The sequence below is a fragment of the Xenopus laevis genome, chromosome 9_10S, assembly GCF_017654675.1.
Source record: "Xenopus laevis strain J_2021 chromosome 9_10S, Xenopus_laevis_v10.1, whole genome shotgun sequence".
In the NCBI taxonomy this organism is placed as follows: Eukaryota; Metazoa; Chordata; class Amphibia; order Anura; family Pipidae; genus Xenopus; species Xenopus laevis.
In genome coordinates, this window is record NC_054388.1 from 100,263,366 (window position 1) to 100,283,296 (window position 19,931).

Sequence of the window (19,931 nt, forward strand, 5' to 3'; positions counted from 1 at the left end):
GGAAATAAAAAAAGGGACAAAAAATAGATTTTTTTTCTTTAAAAGTCCGCTTTTATTAAAAAAAATCATGAATTTTTCGTGATTTTTGCATTCCGAGTTCAGTAAATAACTCCCATAGAGTTTTTTTTTAACGTCAAATGAACTCGAATTACCTCATAACTCAAATATTATCTTATTTAAGAAAAAAACAGAACATCTAAAACTAGAATGAATATTAGCGACCCGAAACACAAATCGAATTCGACTAAACTCGAAACTAATTTTTTCTCAGGAAGGCTATTAACATCGTCAAATGGGTCATTTTACCTCTTCAATTGACTGCTACATGAACTCGGTAGGTGGCAAATAGTCGAATTAGAGTTGTTCCCAGGGTCCAGGTATGATAAATCTCGAATTTGAATTTAAATTAGAGTTTGTATTATTCCAAACTTGAATTTGTGAGTTTTGACCAAAAATCCAACTCCAAAATTCGAATTTGAATTTACTATTTAAACCTTAATAAATCTGCCCCCAAATGTTTGATGAGAAAAAGTGGCAAATAGCATTTTTGCCATATTATGCATCCAGTTGCTATAGTCCTTCAGTGCATATAGTCTATATTTCTTAAATATATTAGCATGTGCTTTACTTTCATTACTCCCCCCACTTTTCCAGAAGAGTGCAGTGACTCTTGCTTCATTTATATTATTAGCCTGTACCAGTAACTGACATTTGTCCAGTTCTGTAAATTAATGTAAAAACATTTGATGTTGTACTGGTATGACCCTTTGCAATTCAGCCGTACCATTATGTAGATCACTTTGGAAACCCTGAAGAGCTATGTATTCATGGTGTAGAATGGCCTGGACAGTTGAATACATCTCAGCCCTGTTCCTAGGCTTAACAATCACATTATTCTAGATAGAATGCAATGTTATTGGTTTATACTATCACTTTGGTCTAAACAACCAAATTGTATTCTTACGAATTCACCTGTGTTTTGGCTATCAGCAAGATAATGTACTTTTTATTTTATTGCAATGTAAACTTTGCAACCCCGCTGCTTCCATAGTGGTCAGGCCTAATTTGCTTTCCAATTTAGGCTTATGCTCTTACATAGTATAATAAAGTAGCGCATAGATTCAATAGGTTTGATATACATTTTACTTATTTATTCATTTACACTTTCCAAAACCAGGTGATAAATAATACAAAAAAAAATTATTTTATTAAGTATTTCATGTACAATAGATGATTGGTGGAGGGTATGTGAGTGTTTCCTCGCATGAAATCTAAGTGACATAGCTAAACATATTTAGTGCCATGTGTCACCTCTCATCATTCATTTACCTGAATAATCTCTTATTGAATCAGGCTGCTTAGAAACAGTGGGTTCTATATTTTTCAAGATCATGCTACCTACTTATTATTGCCTAGCTATAAGGCATTTTGTAAAAAGGAGCTAAATTTGTAGCCTTGAAAACAAGCTCCCTGTATGAAGTGCTGGAAGGACATCAAATCGAGCCGGTAACTTTGTCCTTGCTGATACCATGCAGCTCCTCTTCATTGACAAGTGTTCCCATAAGGCCAGATTATCACATAAGGACCGTGATTCACAGCCGTTCTGCTGGTACCAAATATGAACTGGGAAGGTGCAGAGATGTTCCATCATTTCATAACATTCAGTAATTTATATCTTCGCCTACTATTCTTGTATTGGCAGACAGAGGCAGCTTGAGTCCCTCAAGTCAGCTCTTAGTACAAACTTCCCATCACTTTCCATCAGCCTGAAGACTTAAGTGAAATATTTACTTGTGCACAATAACGAATGGCTTAATACATATATGTGCATTTAATAATTATGGTCATGCGATCTGTCTCCTTGTCCCATGGACACTTTCTTTATTTTTCCTTGCTGTTTATGTGGCAAAGCAATACTTATTTGCGTATGTGCCACCATCAGCACGGCGACTCCACATAGTCATTGTCAAGGCCTCTACGAAAGCGGGCAGTTAGGGATCGACTGATGACAATGACACGTGGAGCCATGCAGTCTTCTCGGCGATGGAGAATGTTCCAGATGAGGATAGCAGCTGCCAAGGTAGCCAAAAGGCAGGCAACAATGTCCAGATAGCAGGACCAGGATAAGTGGGTGTAGGGTCCAATGCGATAAAAGGTCACCAGTCCGATGACAAGTACAAAACCTGTTAAATAATCAGAAACAACTTATGTTACACATTGATCTCTTTTCATTGTCACAACATATGGCGCATACCCAATTGGCCTTTGAGTGTGTGGGCTTGCCAGTTCATTAGACTCCTGTGTGACCTACTTAGCCAACAAGCAGTCATTGGTTAGTCTTTTAGCCATGTTGTTGCTGGCATAAATGCACATGGGCTTTGATGATAGTTAATGACATACAACAGTTCATACCTCAACGGGGTTATTTACTAAAACTCAACTATTTCTCACTTTATTAAAAAAAAAAAAGTTCGACCAAACTCCCAAACCTGAATCCCCTTAATTTACCAATAAAACTTCTTGAAAAAAATCGGTGCGTCAAAATCGAGCATCAATTTGAATTGTGAGACTTTTTCAGATTGTCGCTCCGAAAACTCAACTTTATCGAATTGTCACCGCAAGAAGTCGAATTTATTGGATTATCAAAAGAAAACCAACGCAAGCAGCCCTAAACCTATCAAGAATCCTAAACGTTAAAAACATCTGCCATTGACATCAACATGATTTCTACAGGTTTTAGATGGAATATTATAATTTAATTATAATAATAATTATAATTTTATTTTGGAGATAGCACCTTGTAGAAATCATTATAGCACTTTAAAACACACACAAAAAATCTGTGCATAGATTTTCTATGGTTCAAGGCACACACAGATTAGTATTGTAACACTTTGGTGAATCCACTGAATAATTAAAGGGATGGTTCACCTTTAAATTAACTTTTAGTAATAATAAAAAAAAAAGAAAACCAGTTGCAAAGTGTCTTAAAATATTACTTTCTACATCATACTAAAAGTTCATTTAAAAGCAAACAACCCCTTTAGGTTAACTTTTAGTATGTAATAGAATGTCCTGTTCCTAGCAACTTTGCAGTTGGTCTTTATTTTTTTAATATAGTTTTTGAAGTTGTCTTTTGACCCTTTCCAGCATTCAGATGGGGATTGCTGAACCAAGCAGCCAAAAAACTATTTCTTTATGAGGCCAAAATTGTTACTAATTTTTAATTACTTGTCTTCCTATTAATATTTCTCATTAACACCACTGCCAGGTTGCTAGGGTAAATAAGACCCTAGCAGCCAGATAGCTGATGCAATACCAATCTGGAGAGCTGGAAATAACTGAAAACCAAAAAAAAAGGAGACCAATTGCAGATTGTCTCAGAATATCAACAATATTGCATCATACTAAATGTTAATTTAAAGGTGAACAACCCCATTACTACAGCACCATTTCTTTCTCTAATTCAGTTACTTCATTACCAGCTGTTGGATTATGACAGCGAATAGCTGATTTCATTTGGGTCCCATTCTACAAAGGTTAGGAAACACTATTCTAGAAAGCTCTTAAAGCCTACTCTTAAGGTCATTTGGGTTGAGATTTCTGGAAAAGGCATGCACCTCAAAGCAGCTCGTTAGCCACAGACATTTAATTGAATTATGCCCAACATGCTTAAATGTTACAGGTATGGGATCCATTATCCGGAATTCCGCTATCCAGAAAGCTCCAGATTACATAAATGCAGTCTCCCATAGACTTCATTTTATCGAAATAATCCAAATGTTTTCCTTTTTCTCTGGAAAAATAAAACAGTAGCTTGTACTTGATCCAAACTACGATATAATTAATCCTTATTGCAGGCAAAACCAGCCCATTGGGTTTATTTAATGTTTACATGATTTTCTAGTAGACTTAATGGGGAACTATCGCAAAAATGAAAATGTAATATAAGCTTTATCATGCTGAAAAAAATAAACTTTCTAAATACAATAAATTTAATATTCTGAATAATTTCTGAAATAATCAATTTTATCTTCACTATCCCTCTCTCAGCATCTGTTTCTCTTCATTCGATCTTCTTGCACCAGTTGGGTGTCATATAGTCATTGACAGGTAGATCCAATATATCTTAGAGAAGGGGCTCCCTTTCCTAGCAGATGTATTAGAGCTCAGTCAAATAACTGATTCCAGTGCAAACAAAATCTAACAAAATAACTGCCTTTTGCACAAATCCTGCATGTAGAGAGACATGTTGTCTGGTGATTTTAATAGAGTGAGCTTTAATATATCTTCTAGGTAAAAGGATATATTGGATCTAAAGGCCTCCCATACACGGGCCAATAAAAACTGCTGGCAGGCCGATCGGCAGTTTATTGGCCCTTGTGTGGGGCCATCCGACGGGCGTCCCCAATAGATATCTGGTCAAAAGTCGGCCAGATCTGGATCAGGCAGGGTAAAAAATCCCGTTGGATCTTTGCCGCACCTGTTTGTTGACGTGGTCCCTCTATCCGACCGGCCATATTGCCTCTATTCTGATCCGATCGTTGTGGCCTAAGGCCCAGGATCGGATCAGCCCGATATCGCCCACCTCAATGTGGGCATATTGGGGAGAGATCTGCTCGTTTGGTGACATCGCTAAACGAGTGGATCTTCCTGTGTATGGCCACCTTAACTGTCAATAATTATCTGACACCCAACTCCTGAATGAAGAGAAACAGATGCTGAGAGAGGAATAGTGAAGATCAACTTGATTATTCTAGAATAATCTTCTGAACTTAGATTAATTTTTCATGTTTGCAACAGTTCCCCTTTAAGGTATGAAGATCCAAATTATGGAAAGATCCCTTATCCGGAAAGCCCCAGATCCCGAGCATTCTGGATACTGTACTTAAAGGCCAGGGTCAGCTTGCTGCATCTCACAAAGTTTTTTAAGATGCAGCAAATTGAATCCAACAATTGTTATAATGTATTAAATCGACATTACTGTCTTATGCCACTGTTTGGCCACTGTATTCATATCTATCTGTTTTGCATAGGAAGGAAATTCTCTGTGTTGTTATTTTGTCTCTCCCTGGCACACAGCAACATATGCGCCTAAATTTAGTCTGCCCCTAGTTTCCTCTTTTTGTGCTGCAGTCTTCTGTGTAGTCAGGCCCAGGGACAGAGACTGGAGGGCGCCAGGATGTCCCCACACAGGACGAGGAAATGCCTGTTACTACTGTGTGTGTGTGTGTGTTGCCCCCTGGGATCATACGATTCACGGTGCACACAAACAAACCAAACATGTTAGGTCACATGAGCCAATTAACAGGCGGAGTTGTGCTTTTGCTTCCACACTCCTTCCTGTTACAGTTACGGGGTTATTTATCAAGGTCCGAATCGGGTTTTCCACGCTTATTTATTATTACATTTTCTCGAAAATTACCTTTGCGGGAAAAGCTCAGAATTTCACGATTTTTTCATGAGTTTTCCTCCGAAAGCTCTGAAAACATTGTGAAATTGCCCGACACAACCAAAAATCAATGGGATTGTTCCATTGACTTTTATGCAACCTCTACAGGTTTGAGATGCCGTGGTTTTATATACGGGCTTTTTAGCCCTCGGGGTTTAATAAAGTCCGAAAAATTCCTGATTTTTTTAAAAGTCCGATTTTATAAAAAAAACACAAATTTTTCAGATTTCGGGGAATTACGGGTATTCAGAGCTTAGTAAGTACTTCTGGTCAGGTCACAAAATGGTGGTTCAAGGCAAGAGATGTAAAAGGGCAATATTTACTTAAATGTATATTCCAGTTCGGTAAGATTCTTTCATATGCCACTTAATATGATATTAACTATCTGTTGCTTAAGTGTTCATTTTTGAGGTATAGTTTTCCTCTAAGGGGAAAAAATGTGTGAATGGAAGCAATATGTTCATCTTTCACCGATGAATTATCAACTCACTGCCCTGGCTCGGGAGTAGATAATTACGGCTTTGCCGTAAAATTTGCGAATTTCCTGCGAAACGCCAAAAAATTTGCGAAGCGCATTGAAGTCAATGGGCATCAAAATAATTTTAATGAGTGCCAATTTCAACGCCCGCGTCAATTTTTAATTGTGGTTTTTGAGTTATTTGGTTTTTTAATTAAGCAGCTCTCCAGTTTGCAATTTCAGCAATGTGGTTGCTAGGGTCCGAATAACCCTAGCAACCATGCATTGATTTGAATAAGAGACTGGAGTACGAATCGGAGAGGATGAATAGAAACATGAGTAATAAAAAGTAGCAATAACAGTATAATTGTAGCTTTACAGAGCTTTTGTTTTTTGAGATGGGGTCAGTGACCCCCATTTGTAAGGTGAAAAAAGTGAAAAGAAAAAGGCAAATAATTCAAAAGCTAATGAAAATAAATAGTGAAGACCAATTCAAAAGTTGCTTAGAATTGGCCATACTATAACATACTAAGGGCAGATTTATAAAGGGTCGAATTCAGAGTTCATTGGAGTGTGTAAAAACTCCCATAAACTCCCATGAACTCAAAATTCTAACAAAATACAACCATTTCGAAATTTATCAAAAGATTAGAATTTTTCAAACTCGGGTGAATGGGAGCGACCCACAAACTCAAATTGAATTTGAATCAGCTTCAATTCGAGTTTTTTTCTGAATTTTCTGATTTTTAGGAAGGCTGCATACAACTCCGAAATGATCCCTAGGACGCCCCCTATAGGCTTAAACAGCAATTCAGCAGGTTAAAGGTGGCGAATAGTCGAATTTGAATTCATAAAGGGCCAGTACATAATAAGTTTATAAAATAGTATTTGAATTTTTTTAAAAAGTCGAATCGAATTTAAACTATTCCCTAGTCGAATTCCACTTAAAAAGAGCTTAAAAATTTGAATTTTCACTTCGACCCTTGATAAATCTACACCCATAAGTTAACTTAAGGGTGAACCACCCCTTTAAGTAAGGTTATGTTTTTTAACAGCTTATCTATGTGTATATCATATATTTTGTGCATCACACATATATAGGGCTGTGATCTTCAACCTGCAAGTCTCCATCTGCTGTTAATCTTCCAATAGTTAGGGGCAGATTCATAAAGGGTCGAATATCAAATTTGAAAAACTTCGAAATTCGAATTCAAAAAGACCAACCGACATTAAATTAATGGGGTTTTTTTTAGCCGAATAGGTCCGTTTTCGATCAAATATAAATTGTACCAATCGGAGTAATCGCTCATTCAAATCGTACCACTCTAAGTTTTTCCCCCCCAAAAAAACTTTGACTTTTCAAAGTAAAACAGCAATTTGGCAGGTTTTAGATGGTGAATGGTTCGAAGTCGGATTTTTAAAGAGACAGTACATAATAAATTTCGAATTTTCAAATTTTTTTCCAATTCGAATTAAACTTGGACTATTCCCTAGTCGAAGTACTCAAAAATTAGCTTGAAATTAGAATTTTTTTTAAATTAGAATTTTCACTTCGACCTTTGATAAATCTGCCCCTTAATATGTTGAGGATAGTTGGATCGTTGCAGGTTGAGAATCATTGCTGTGGGCTGAGACCTGAACTATGGACAATGCAGACAGTACAGTAGCACTAGGATCCAAGCCTTAGGGTTGGTGAGTCTGTTATGTTAGATCAGGGGTTGCCAACTTTTTTTTTTTTTTACTAGTGAGCCACATTCAAATGTAAAAAGAGTCGGAGAGCAACACAAGCATGGAAAAGTCCTTGGAGTGCCATATAAGGGCTGTGATTGGCTGTATAAAGACAGGCAGCCTAATGAGGTTCTGTTTGGAAATACAACTGTTTTTTTTCATACAACCAAAGTTGCCTCTAAACCTCGAATTGAAAAATACGCTCCTGCTTTGAGGCCACTGCAAGCCACTAGCTGGAGATTACTGTGTTAGGTGATGGATTAGGTTTAGGGTTGCCACTTTTTCTGGAAAAAAATACCGGCCGTCCTATATATTTATCTTTTTTTCCTATTAATATCATTGGGATCAACCATCATTTTTCCCAGCCAGGCCGGTAAAATACCAGCCAGGAGGCAAATCTAATTAGGTTGGGACAGGCCCAATCATTGTCTACTCTGAGAGCCTTCACATTTATAGTTTTATGAGTGTTAACACAGAGTATTCAAATTTGAAGGCACTGACAGTTTTCAGTAGAGTTCAGCTGTAATCACTTCCCTTTCAAACAATGGTCACTGATGTCATTGTAGCAATATGATAATATTCTGCTTTACTGTTAGCCACACTTACTAGCCAGCTGGAATACAGCAGCTATTGCTTCTTCCCACCACTCGGAATCCTGAGAAACTATGGGCAGCTCAACGAGTCCCATCAGGAAGATGAGTTGACCAGCAGTTAGGGCAACGGTGGCAATCAAGTTACAGGCCCTCATCATGTCAAATTGCACTGGAAAGGAAAGCAGAAATAGAAATTACATAATATTGCATACCAGTTAAATACTGCAAGCCATCTCATACAGTGCACTAACACGCATACAAATAACACTATAGTCATAGCCAACTCGCACTTCTAACTTGGAAAGTCAGCTACACTGGCATGGCATTTGCATAAAGAGTGATGTCACTTGCACTGGTATAACTAGATAGTAGTCCCCACAGCAAATTATTTTTCAAGCCCCCAAAATGTCTCGAGGTTGACCAGTTTTACCAATATTTATTGAAATGATATATGAATTAGGGCTTTATGGGGCCCCTGTACCTCCTGGGCCCCCCTCCAACCGCACAGTCTGTAGTTATGTCCCCGGTCACAAGCCTGTGTTATTTAGAGAATATTCCCTTTTGCCTGTGTTATTTAGAAAATATTCCCTTTTCTTTATTTGCTGGTATATTTAACCCAAACATGCAGCTTGGCAGCAGCTTTGTATATACAGTAGAACCCCCATTTTACATTTTTCAGGGGACCAATAAAAATTTTTGTAAAATCCAGTAAAAGCTATAACTTTCTTTGCTTCAGTACAATTTTGGCTACATGTTCTTGGAATCAACAAGAAAGTTGCAGCCTTTATAAGGACACAGATAGTCTAGCAATTATTCTCTTCTAGTTCCTAGTTACCCTCTCTATGGATGAGTGCAGAAGAGCTTATTTTGGGGTGGATGATAAAATGTTGGTGCTGACATAGTTACTGTAAACCAGGACAGCTTAGAAAACAAAAGTAGGCAAACTAAAACACATATCATACTAATGGTGTTGAAGTCATCTAAGGATGACAAACTGTTCCCAATAGAACAAACTGACAGTCAGCCATGACACTTGTGAATGGTGTTGTCTGGATCTCCTTGCATTTCTGAACATGTATCCTGAAAAATCTATTTTTTCAATATGTCTTATGATTGCAAGTAGCACAAAATGACATAGGCCTTGGTCAGTTAGGGGGCAGAGTTGCCTAATATGACTTTAAAGAGATACCAACACCAGAAATTAAACCATTTTTACATCTATCATACTACTGGCTTTGTTTGCTAGTTATAATTTTGCCATAAAGTATTTGCTCAAAGCTTTTACATTACCTTTTTGACTCTCGGTGTTCCTCCATGAGGAGGCTGCCATATTTGTGCAGCAGGAGTCCTTCCTATATATTTATCTTTTTTTCCTATTAATATCATTGGGATCAACCATCATTTTTCCTGGCCAGGCCAGTAAAATACCGGCCAGGTGGCAACCCTAATTAGGTTGGGACAGGCCCAAACTTTGACTGACAGGCTGAGATGGGACAGACAGGTTGGTAAAACAGTCAGGTTTAGGAACTTCAACTTACAATTACTTACAAAAACAGACCTCTCGGCAAAAAATGATCAACATGAACTATAGGTAATATTTTCATTCATGTTTTAAAAAGTAGTTTTTTTAAGTCAATATCACTTTAACTTATGCTCTAAGATGGGCAGCCTATATTGGGTTTTAGTGGTATAGGCATTGCATGTCAGTATATCATATTGGCATCCATGCAGGACTTGGGGGGTTATTTATCAAAGTCCGAATTTATCTCAATATGTTCTGCTTCAAACTCCAATCAAATCCGCTCTGGTTTTTAACGCTTATTTATTATTACATTTTCCCGAAAATTTGCTTTGCGGGAAAAAATCAGATTTTTTTCGGATTTTTCATCTGATTTTCACAATTTTTCCTGAATTTTCACCCGTAATCTCAGATTTCTTATGCTTTTTGCTTGAAAACTTTGGGGTATTGCACGAAACCCAGCGCACATCAAAAAATCATTGGGAATTCTCCCATTGACTTATATGCAACGTCGACAAGTCTGAGATGCCGGATTTTCAGATTCGGACTGTTCCATCCTCAGGGTTTAATAAATTCCGAAAATCCATGATTTTTAAATTAAAAAAATCACAAATTTTTTGCATTCAGAGTTTAGTAAATAACCCCCTTGGTGTTATAGGCCATAGGCAAACATACATGCAAAGGTTTGTGGCCAGCAATGCAAATTAGGATCTCAGTATGCTATTAATAACAAAGCAAGGAGCATTACAGCATCTTAAAGTTATTTTGCAACATTTACCTAGTGCAGGAAGGTATTGCCCATTATGCTATAGAGTTTTGGGCCTACCCCTTGAAACAGATGAGGTAGCATAGCTACTGGACCAAATAAGCTATATCAAGGGGTAATTTAAGACATATGAAGTAGCAATAGAAGCTACAGTGCAATAGATATAGGAGAGCATTATCATCTAGACAGCTAGAGGAGCTGACACCACAATACTTTACTGTATAAACAGCGTTTTTTGAAGTGTGCAGTACTCTCTCTCTCTCTCTCTCTCTCTCTCTCTCTCTCTCTCTAGAGAGAGAGTATATATATATATATATATATATATATATATATATATATATATATATATATATATATATATATATATATATATATATATATATATATATATGCCTTTTGGCAAACTCCAAGCATGTTTTCACATGGTTTTTTTTAAGTAACAGCTTCTAATTGTCCCATAAAAGCAAGTGTTGAAAGACTTCAGTTCAGAGTTTACAACATGAATGATTCCTTAGGCTAAAGTCAAAGGTGGCAAATCCTCCACTGTCATGTTTCTGCTAACAGAGAGATGCCACTGACTGCACTTCCTCCTGACATTCACTTAAATTGCATTCCATCTGTCACGTGGCAGATTTTGGCCCCAAAATGCTAGTGCACCTTTTGAGCCAGCTCAAATGAATTGCATGCATATGCAAAGTATAGGGCACAATGGACTCAAGGGAACCCTGGAATGAGCACCTGCCTTGTGCTGCTGGTAATTCCACACTCAACTGACTTATGTCAAGAGAATTGACTGTTAATGCTGCAATGGACCAATATTGCCAGTGGGAAAGCATTTGCAGTAGAGCAGATTTACAGGCGACTAATCTCCCCATGTGCCATCTCCCCATATGTTATTAACCAGGGGGCAGCTCTTGGAAGTTACTTTGCTCCTAGGATTTGTCTGGTCCTGCTTTAAAGATTCCCTTTTTATTCTCCTGTAAGAATTCTCTGCTTGAAATCCCCCCAGGACTCACACCCGACCCATGAAGAAGCAGTAGAGTCAGATATTAAGCTGCTGTGTTTATTTATTGTATATTCAGGTGATTTTTTTTGCATTAACCATGTAAAACATTTTTGGCTTATATTGTTGTAGGATGTGAAGTAAATACTCCTTTTTAGAACAGAGTGGATTGAACCAACCTTCTGCTCTTTGGTAGAATAATACAAATAGCCAAATAACACAGGTTCTCTGACTTAATTTCCACCATATTTACATTTTACTGTACAGTTATGGGACCTGTTATCCAGAATGCTCAGGACCTGGAGTTTTCCAGATAATGGATCTTTCCGTAATGTGGATCTTCATACCTTAAAGGAGAACCAAACCCTTAATTATAATTTTACCTTCGGTAAATGCCCCTAACTCTTTACTTACCTCTCTTTGCAGATTCAGCATAGTGGAGCTCACGGGGGCCATCTTCTGGCTCTTCAGTAATCTTCAGGTCGCCAATTTCCTTTAATTTCTGCAGATGCACAGTTGTCAAAAGCCCGAAGACTGCTCCAACTGCGCATGCGCCCATACGGCACTTACTTCCCGAAGAAGACCGAAGATAAGAAGATGGTTCCCGTGAGCTCCGCTGCTCTGAATCTGCAAAGAGACGTAAGTAAAGCGTTAGGGGCATTTACCAATGCTTACACCTAGGCTGGGGGGGGGGGTCTATTTAGGTAGTGGGGTAGGGGTTTTTATAATTAAGGGTTTGGTGCTCCTTTAGGGTAAGGGCACATGGGCAGATTCGGGGAGATTAGTCGCCCCAGTGACAAATCTCCTCTTCCTCAGGTCGTCAATCTCCCCGAACTTCCTTCCCCTACCTTTCCGCCGACTAGAATGAAAAATCGACAGCGTGATGGCACTCGCGGTGCTTCGTTTTCTTTAAAAACGTACATTATTTGGATAAAATAGGGAGATGGCCTTTCCGTAATTCTGAGCTTTCTGGATAACGGATCCCTTACCTGTACTAGGATTAAAGAAATAGGGGTGAGATTTACCAAAGGTCCCATTGGGATTTTTGATATTTTCAGTTTGTCTAATTACCTTTCCCTGACATTTTGTATTTTTTTACCAGTTTTGCTCATGTATTAAAACTTATTAAAAGCTGACATTTTGGGAAAATGTTTTCTCCATCTTTCCCAGTCAAATCCAGTTGTTTAAATGGACTTACTTTAAGTTTTGCACAACTGCTCACAACCCTGTTTCTGGCCCAGCTTGAACTAATTTTAATGCAATGCAAGTCTATGGGGCTTTGATGCAAAAAAAACCCCTTTTTTTCACATCTTGTCATTTACAAAAAGTTTAAATAATTCTTACATCTTAGAAAAAGTGGTGTCTTGAAACTCAACACCAGGACTTGCTGTGAGTAACTGATGGATATAATGGAAAGGAATCGCAGCCACAGGCAGGACTTTTATCCAGATACATAGACATGCCCTTTAACAATTGTGTAACCCATTTGGGGAGCAGCAGGGGCCACATCTGAGGCCTTGGTTATCAACAGTTTTGCCTGCCATTGTTTAAGGACCTTTATCAGTACAACTGTTTGCACTTGGGCAGAGTGAAAGTTCAGTAATTAGTGCAAGGCCAAATTTTTGTTTCTGTTCCATCGATCATCCCTATTCTTTTGGACACCCAGTATGAAATGCCTTTTGCAAAACAAAAAAAAAAACTGTTTAAAACTCTTTTTTCCACACGTGGTATATGACCTTTGGATTAGTAGAGCAGTGGGAAGGAAAATGAACTGTGAATGTTTTATTGCTAGTGACCTAATGCAAATTCTCCTTAAAGGAGAAAGAAAATTAGAAAAAAACTCTACCCTACATAGACCCCTCCCCCCCAGCCTAGCTGCCCCCCTGGGCAAATGCCCCTAACTCTTTATTTACCCCTCCATGCAGATTCTGTCCAGCAGAGTTTGGTAATCTTCGGAATCAAACTGGCGAAGCGCCAATTTTCGCTAGTTTCGCTGCATGCGCAGAAACAGAAAATTGCTCCAACTGCACATGCGCCACTTTGCTGGTCCCATTCCGAAGGTAAACGAATAGAAGAAGAAGATGGCACCAGTGATCAGAGTCTGCACAGAGGGGTGAATAAAGAGTTAGGGGCATTTGCCTGGGGGGGCAGCTAGGCTGGGGGGGGAGGGAAGCGGGGGGAGGGTTTTTTTTAAATAAGGGTTTGTTTCAGTACCACCAAAAAATTAAAGTGTCCTAAAGTAATGAAACTATAATGTACTGTTGTGCCACACTGATAAAACTGGAGTGCTGCATTCAGAAACTCTACTATACTATAGTTTACTATAGTTTATATAAACAAATTGCTGTGTAGCCATGGGGGCAGCCATTCAAGCACAGGATACACAGTAGATAACAGATAAGTACTACTATAGTTTATATAAACAAGCTGCTGTGTAGCCATGGGGACAGCCATTCAATCACAGGATACACAGTAGATAACAGATAAGTACTACTATAGTTTATATAAACAAGCTGCTGTGTAGCCATGGGGGCAGCCATTCAAAGCTGAAAAGGGAGAAAAGGCACAGGATACACAGCAGATAACAGATAAGCTCTGTAGTATACAATGGGATTCTTCAGTACTTATCTGTTATCTACTGTGTATCCTGTGCTTGAATGGTTGCCCCCATGGCTACACAGCAGCTTGTTTATATAAACTATAGTAGTACCTATCTGTTATCTACTGTGTATCCTGTGCTTGAATGGCTGCCCCCATGGCTACACAGCAGCTTGTTTATATAAACTATAGTAGTACTTATCTGTTATCTACTGTGTATCCTGTGCTTGAATGGCTGCCCCCATGGCTATACAGCAGCTTGTTTATATAAACTATAGTAGTACTTATCTGTTATCTACTGTGTATCCTGTGCTTGAATGGCTGCCCCCATGGCTACACAGTACAGTACATTATATTGGCTTTCCTTTACAACTCCTACAACTATATATTTTTTTGGTTGTAAGGATTATTACAGCATCTTATGCTGGGAAAATTCTACTTATGCATTGCAGTTATTCATGGAGTTTAATAAACATAACAAAGGGGACTTGGTGCTGAAATGGACCTAAACAGAGTTTTAGGCTCCTTTGACCCAATATATACAGTACATCATTCCCATAGCTCTTCTATCAGTAATGTAGATTTGAGTAACAGGATGAGTACAGAGTACTTAGAGTACTTATACACAGCAGTCCCCCTGCATCCTTGTAGGCAATACAGTGCCAGTGTTTCAGTCTAAACAGCAAACTGTCACAGTGGCCAATAAAAAGGGCAACCATTTGAGAGTTGTAACCTTGAAAGCAAGAATGTTGCAGGCAAAACTAGCATTGGAGAAAAATATCTGGAGAGATTTCTGGAGCTGTTGCCCATTGCAACCAATCAGCAATTAGATTTAAACAGCCAACTATATAGGTGGCCATAGATAGACGCACAGGTTATATCGTACAAATATTCATTCATACAATATTCGGTGCGTGTATGGTGGAAAAAGAGCCGACCGATATCAGCAGAAGACTTGGATATCGGTCGGCTCGTCGATCGGGCTGGACGGAAAATTTCGATTGGGTGCGTTTGTTAGTGCTGAATCGTCAGATACAGGTAGAATTTGATTGTTTCTATCTGTATATCCGACGATTCAGCTCTACACGTGTGTATTGAAACGAACGATCTTTCTTGGAAACATCTTTTCTAAGAAAGATCGTAATTGTTACATCTATGGCCACCTTAAGTTAGAAAACAAAAGAAAATAACTAATTGGTTAGTCCCTGTGTAAAATTTATAATGACGTAGTAGAATTCTTAATGAATCAAGTGAGTGTAGGACAGGTCAGACCAGGGATGACTGTAGTATATGCCTTCTGTTGGACACTTTGCTCATCTTATTGAATACACCATGGTGGATAATGTATAATAATAATGACCTTGGTGGTTCTGTGTATGTTGTGGTCTACAATCCTTGGGTTGTAGCTTCTGTTAATTCTCAGGGTTCCCTTTCTGAGGGATTTGGTTATAGCATAACTTATACATTGGAATTAAAAAAATGACTCCAACATTTCTCCAATGCTTTTTACAGTATATAGTGTGATATGGTAAAAGGAAAATGCATGTTAGTTCAGGGGTTAAGGGCCCTGGATGAAGGATATGGCAGTTAAGAAACTGCATTGTTATTCTTCTTTAGGGTATCCAGGGCTGGAATGGAGGGAAGGATCTGGGCGGGCCTTCCATTCCACTCCAGACTGACCTGGGTGTGGTGTTAGTTACCTGCTCATAAATTAATCAGGTGTCTAATTTCAGTGTGTGTGAGGGGCTGAGGAGCCTGCTGTGAACTCAAGCTGAGAGTGACACAGAGAGATCATTACAGATTTTCCTGTTTAAAACTACAAGCCTGGAGCCATTGCTTTGCACACCAGACACTGAGGAAACTGAGCTGAATCAGTAAGTGCTGGACTGTGATACATTTTATTTGCTTTATTTCAACCTGCTGAAACCTTCTGTTTATGCTGTCTGTGTGAATGGCTTCAAATAAAGCAGCCCAGGCTGAATTGGACTGAACTAAGGCTCTGTGTGTTGATTCTGTGCTACAAAAGTGCCATGGTCAAGATTCCTGCTACCTGAAATCTCACAATAGTCATACTCCTTTCTACTTTCTGGGCAAATCCACAAATCAGGGCTGTCACACCTAAATAATACCCTGAGTAATTTTGGCTTGATTATATTAAACTGTAATCAGACATGGGGGGGGGGGGAGAGACAGACTTGTTTAGTGGTGGGAAAAATGTGCTTAATTCTTCCAACTTCAGATGCTGGTACAAAGAACATGGATTCAGAATAACGCGATGGGATTCTCATAGGAAGACTATTTTGCATTTTAATGCAGCATATGACCTGGAGAGCTGAGATAATTTTACATTGAGCAATACTGCTTTAAGAATAAAACCCTGATGTTGCTGCACTACAGCTCCCAGCATACCTTTACCCTTGATAATAATATGTTATCAGCAACAATTGAGTAAAGTGCAGTGATTCTATTTAGATCCCCTTTAAGAAAGTGATCAGTATACGTATAAGAATGGATAATAACGAGTGTGGGAATTGGAGAATCCAAGTGCCAATATATTTTCAACAATGGGAACATTCTCCATCATTTAAAAGTACAATTTTAGAGATGACATAATATCACTGATTCTCTGTCTGAACATCACTTTATGTTTATACAATCCAAATTGAGACTTGCGAAACATAACTTACAATATGAAGAGACGCTTGATTAGGATTTGGAATTTACATTATTCCTAGCTAGAATGATGAAAGGTTTTGTGTATATGTGTTTGGACTCACTAAATCAGAGAAGCATAATTTGGGTATACAACTGCTGCTGAACTGCATTTCCTATTATCTTCAGCCAGCCATGCTCTAAATGGCTGGTTAAACCAATTATTAGAAATGGGAACTCGTCCTCTCTATTTAAATCGAGGACGAAAAGGCTCGATATATCGCAATATACAAACAATCCAAGACATATTAACGTAGCTTAATGGAAAAAATGTCTCAATATCCTTAACAGGTTTGCCTTTAAATTAAGTTTTAGTAAGTTATAGAATGGCCAATTGTAAACAACTTTTAGGGGCAGATTTATCAAGGGTCGAATTTCGAAGTGTAAAATACTTCGAAATTCGACCATCGAATTAAAATACTTCGAATATCGAAGTCGAAGTATTTTTCACCGAATTTGGCTATCGAACGATCAAAGTAAAATCGAACGATTCGAACGATTTTAGCGCATGATCAAATGATTTTACTTTGATGTGTAAAGACTTCGAAAATGGTTGTAGAAGGTCCCCATAGGCTAACATAGCACTTCGGCAGGTTTAATTTGGCGAAGTATTGAAGTCAAAGTTTTTTTTAAAGAGCCAGTACTTCGATTATCAAATGGTTGAATATTCTAACTATTTTTACTTTTAATCGAATTCAAAGTCGTAGTATCCTATTCGATGGTCGAAGTGTCCAAAAATTTACTTTGAATTTCGAATTTTTTTACTTCGAAAATTCCTTCTAATTCACTTCGACCCTTGATAAATCTGCCTCTTAAATTAGTCTTCATTATTTATTCTTTTTAGTTTTTGAATTATTTGCTTTTTACTTCTGACTCTTTCGAACTTTCAAATGGGCTTCATTGGCTCCATTTAGAAAACAAATGGTCTGTAAGGCTACACATGTATTGCTATGGCTACTTTTTATTACTCATCTTTCTATTCAGACCCCCTTCTTTTCATATCCCAGTCTCATTCAAATCAATGCATGGTTGCTTGGGTAATTTGGACCCTAGCAACCAGACTGCTGAAGTTGCAAACTGGAGATCTGCTGAAAAAAGCTAAATAACTCAAAAACTACAAATAATAAAAAATGAAAACCAATTGCAAATTGTCTCAGAATATCACTCTCTACATCATACTGAAAGTTAACTCAAAGGTGAACAATCCCTTGAATATACTGATAATGGGTTGAGTGCAGCGACCTCTTGTCTTATGTGTATTGTATTTCTTGACTTACCGGTAATTTCTCAAGAATGAACTTGGAGAAATATCTGAAGCCGTAGCTTTGCTTATTCAGAAGAAAGTATTCTAGCTTCGAATACTACAAACAAAAATTATAAATTCGATTTGTTTTGCTTTATTGTCCCTACGAGTTTACAGTCACCACAAAATAATTGTAGAAGTGAGGGAAGTATAAGGCTGCTGTGTAGATACTTACACTTGACTGTGTTGCGAGATTCCTGTAAGCCAGATGGCTCTGACCCCCAGCCAAGTGAATGGCACTCTCTTTCGTCCCCTTGAACCAGGAGATTGTTGCCAACCAGTAGATCTTTGCTGGTGAAGCACATCTTCCACAGCCCCACACTGCGCTTGCGTCCCTCTTCCAATGTTTGGTACACCCAGTTTGGTGTGAATGCGGCCACGTTGTTGAGAACGAGTGACACCAAAGCAACGACCACAGCCACGGCCACCAATTTTTGCATGCCCATGCCTGTTCCTTTGGACTTTTAGCCCCTCAAATGGGAACTCCCCTGCCGCACTGCACGGGGTCAGGAGAGGCTAGAGGACATCCCCACTCATTCTGATACTCAACAGCCCCCCAGGAGTAAAAAAGCTGGGTCGGCTGGCTTCGAAGTCCCATGAAAGGGCGATGGAAAAGTAAGAATCCAGCAATCGTTTTAACTTTATCCACACTCCTGTAAGTCAACTTCCACCTCCTCTACTCGGAGATGCAACAGCATTCCCGTGTGGACCCCTCCAATCTAGGAGCCCCCAGAAAACAGCTGAAATTGGACTCTCTCTCTCTCTCTCTCTCTCTCTTTCCCACTCTCCAAAAGAAACAGATGTGTTCCAGATGTGGCTTCTTGTCAGTCAGCTTCAATCCTAAGCCGGTGTATCTTTGCAGGTCAGAAAAGCAACCAAGGTATTTACACTTTCCAGATGGAACAGAACTCTCCCTGCAAAGCTTTGTAATTGGCACAGACTGGGGAACAAAGAGAAGAGGCCACCCCGCTGCAGACTGTACAGAATGAAAAGCAGGCTTCTGAGTAGCTTCAGCTTGTCTGTGCAAGCGATTGGGAAGGCAACAGCAAATAGGAAACATTTTTTTCTTTCTGCACGGATATATATATTTTTGGCATGGTATTCTGTTAATTTGTTTCCTCTCTATGTGTCTCTCAGAAAGGAGGAAATGGATGTTTTTCTATTGCTGGATTTCCCACCCCCTTTTTTTTTTAACTCCCCCCTTATTCAGTCAAACGTGGGGCATAGATAGAAGCTCCAAACAGAAATTTAAAGCAGGATGCGTTTCCTGAAAGGCAAAGTCCCCTTTCACAGCCTCATTTTTCCCTCCCCCCCAACTCATAGCCCTTATTCATCCCTCCTCAAAATAAAAGCACAGCTGAAGGAGGAGGGTCAGGGTCACCAGCTAAAGTCAGGACAAAAGCAAGAGATTCCATTACATATTTCGCTTAGGGGCAGATTTATCCAGGGTTGAATTTCGAAATAATGGGAGTTTTTTTTGAACTCCTATAACTTCGAAATTCGAATAAAAAAAAGACCAATCGAAATATATTTTAAAATCTAAGTTTTTAACTGCGGTTGAATAGGCTGTGTTCGAATCGATGTTTTAGAGCATTCGATCAAAATCGTATCAAAAGATTTGCCCCAAAAAACTTTGATCTGTCAAAGTCTACCAAATGACTCCAAATAGGGTCTAGGTCGTCCCCCATAGGCTTAAACAGCAATTCAGCAGGTTTTAGATGGCGAATGGTCAAAGTACATGAGAAATTTAGATATTCGAGTAGTCAAATTTTTTTCAAATTCGAATCGAATTTTGGCCTA

General features: G+C 38.6%; 1 protein-coding gene across 1 annotated transcript; it reads right to left on the reverse strand.

Annotated features, from left to right (window-relative positions):
• Positions 1–1,188: 1,188 nt before the first annotated feature.
• tmem204.S (transmembrane protein 204 S homeolog) lies at positions 1,189–19,562 on the reverse strand. Its single transcript, XM_018239230.2, has 3 exons — positions 18,307–19,562; positions 8,244–8,399; positions 1,189–2,183 (listed from the first exon to the last, which is right to left on the reverse strand). Exons 1-3 carry the CDS (start codon positions 18,575–18,577, stop codon positions 1,939–1,941), a joined length of 672 nt encoding a protein of 223 aa, XP_018094719.1. The 5' UTR covers positions 18,578–19,562; the 3' UTR covers positions 1,189–1,938.
• Positions 19,563–19,931: the final 369 nt, after the last annotated feature.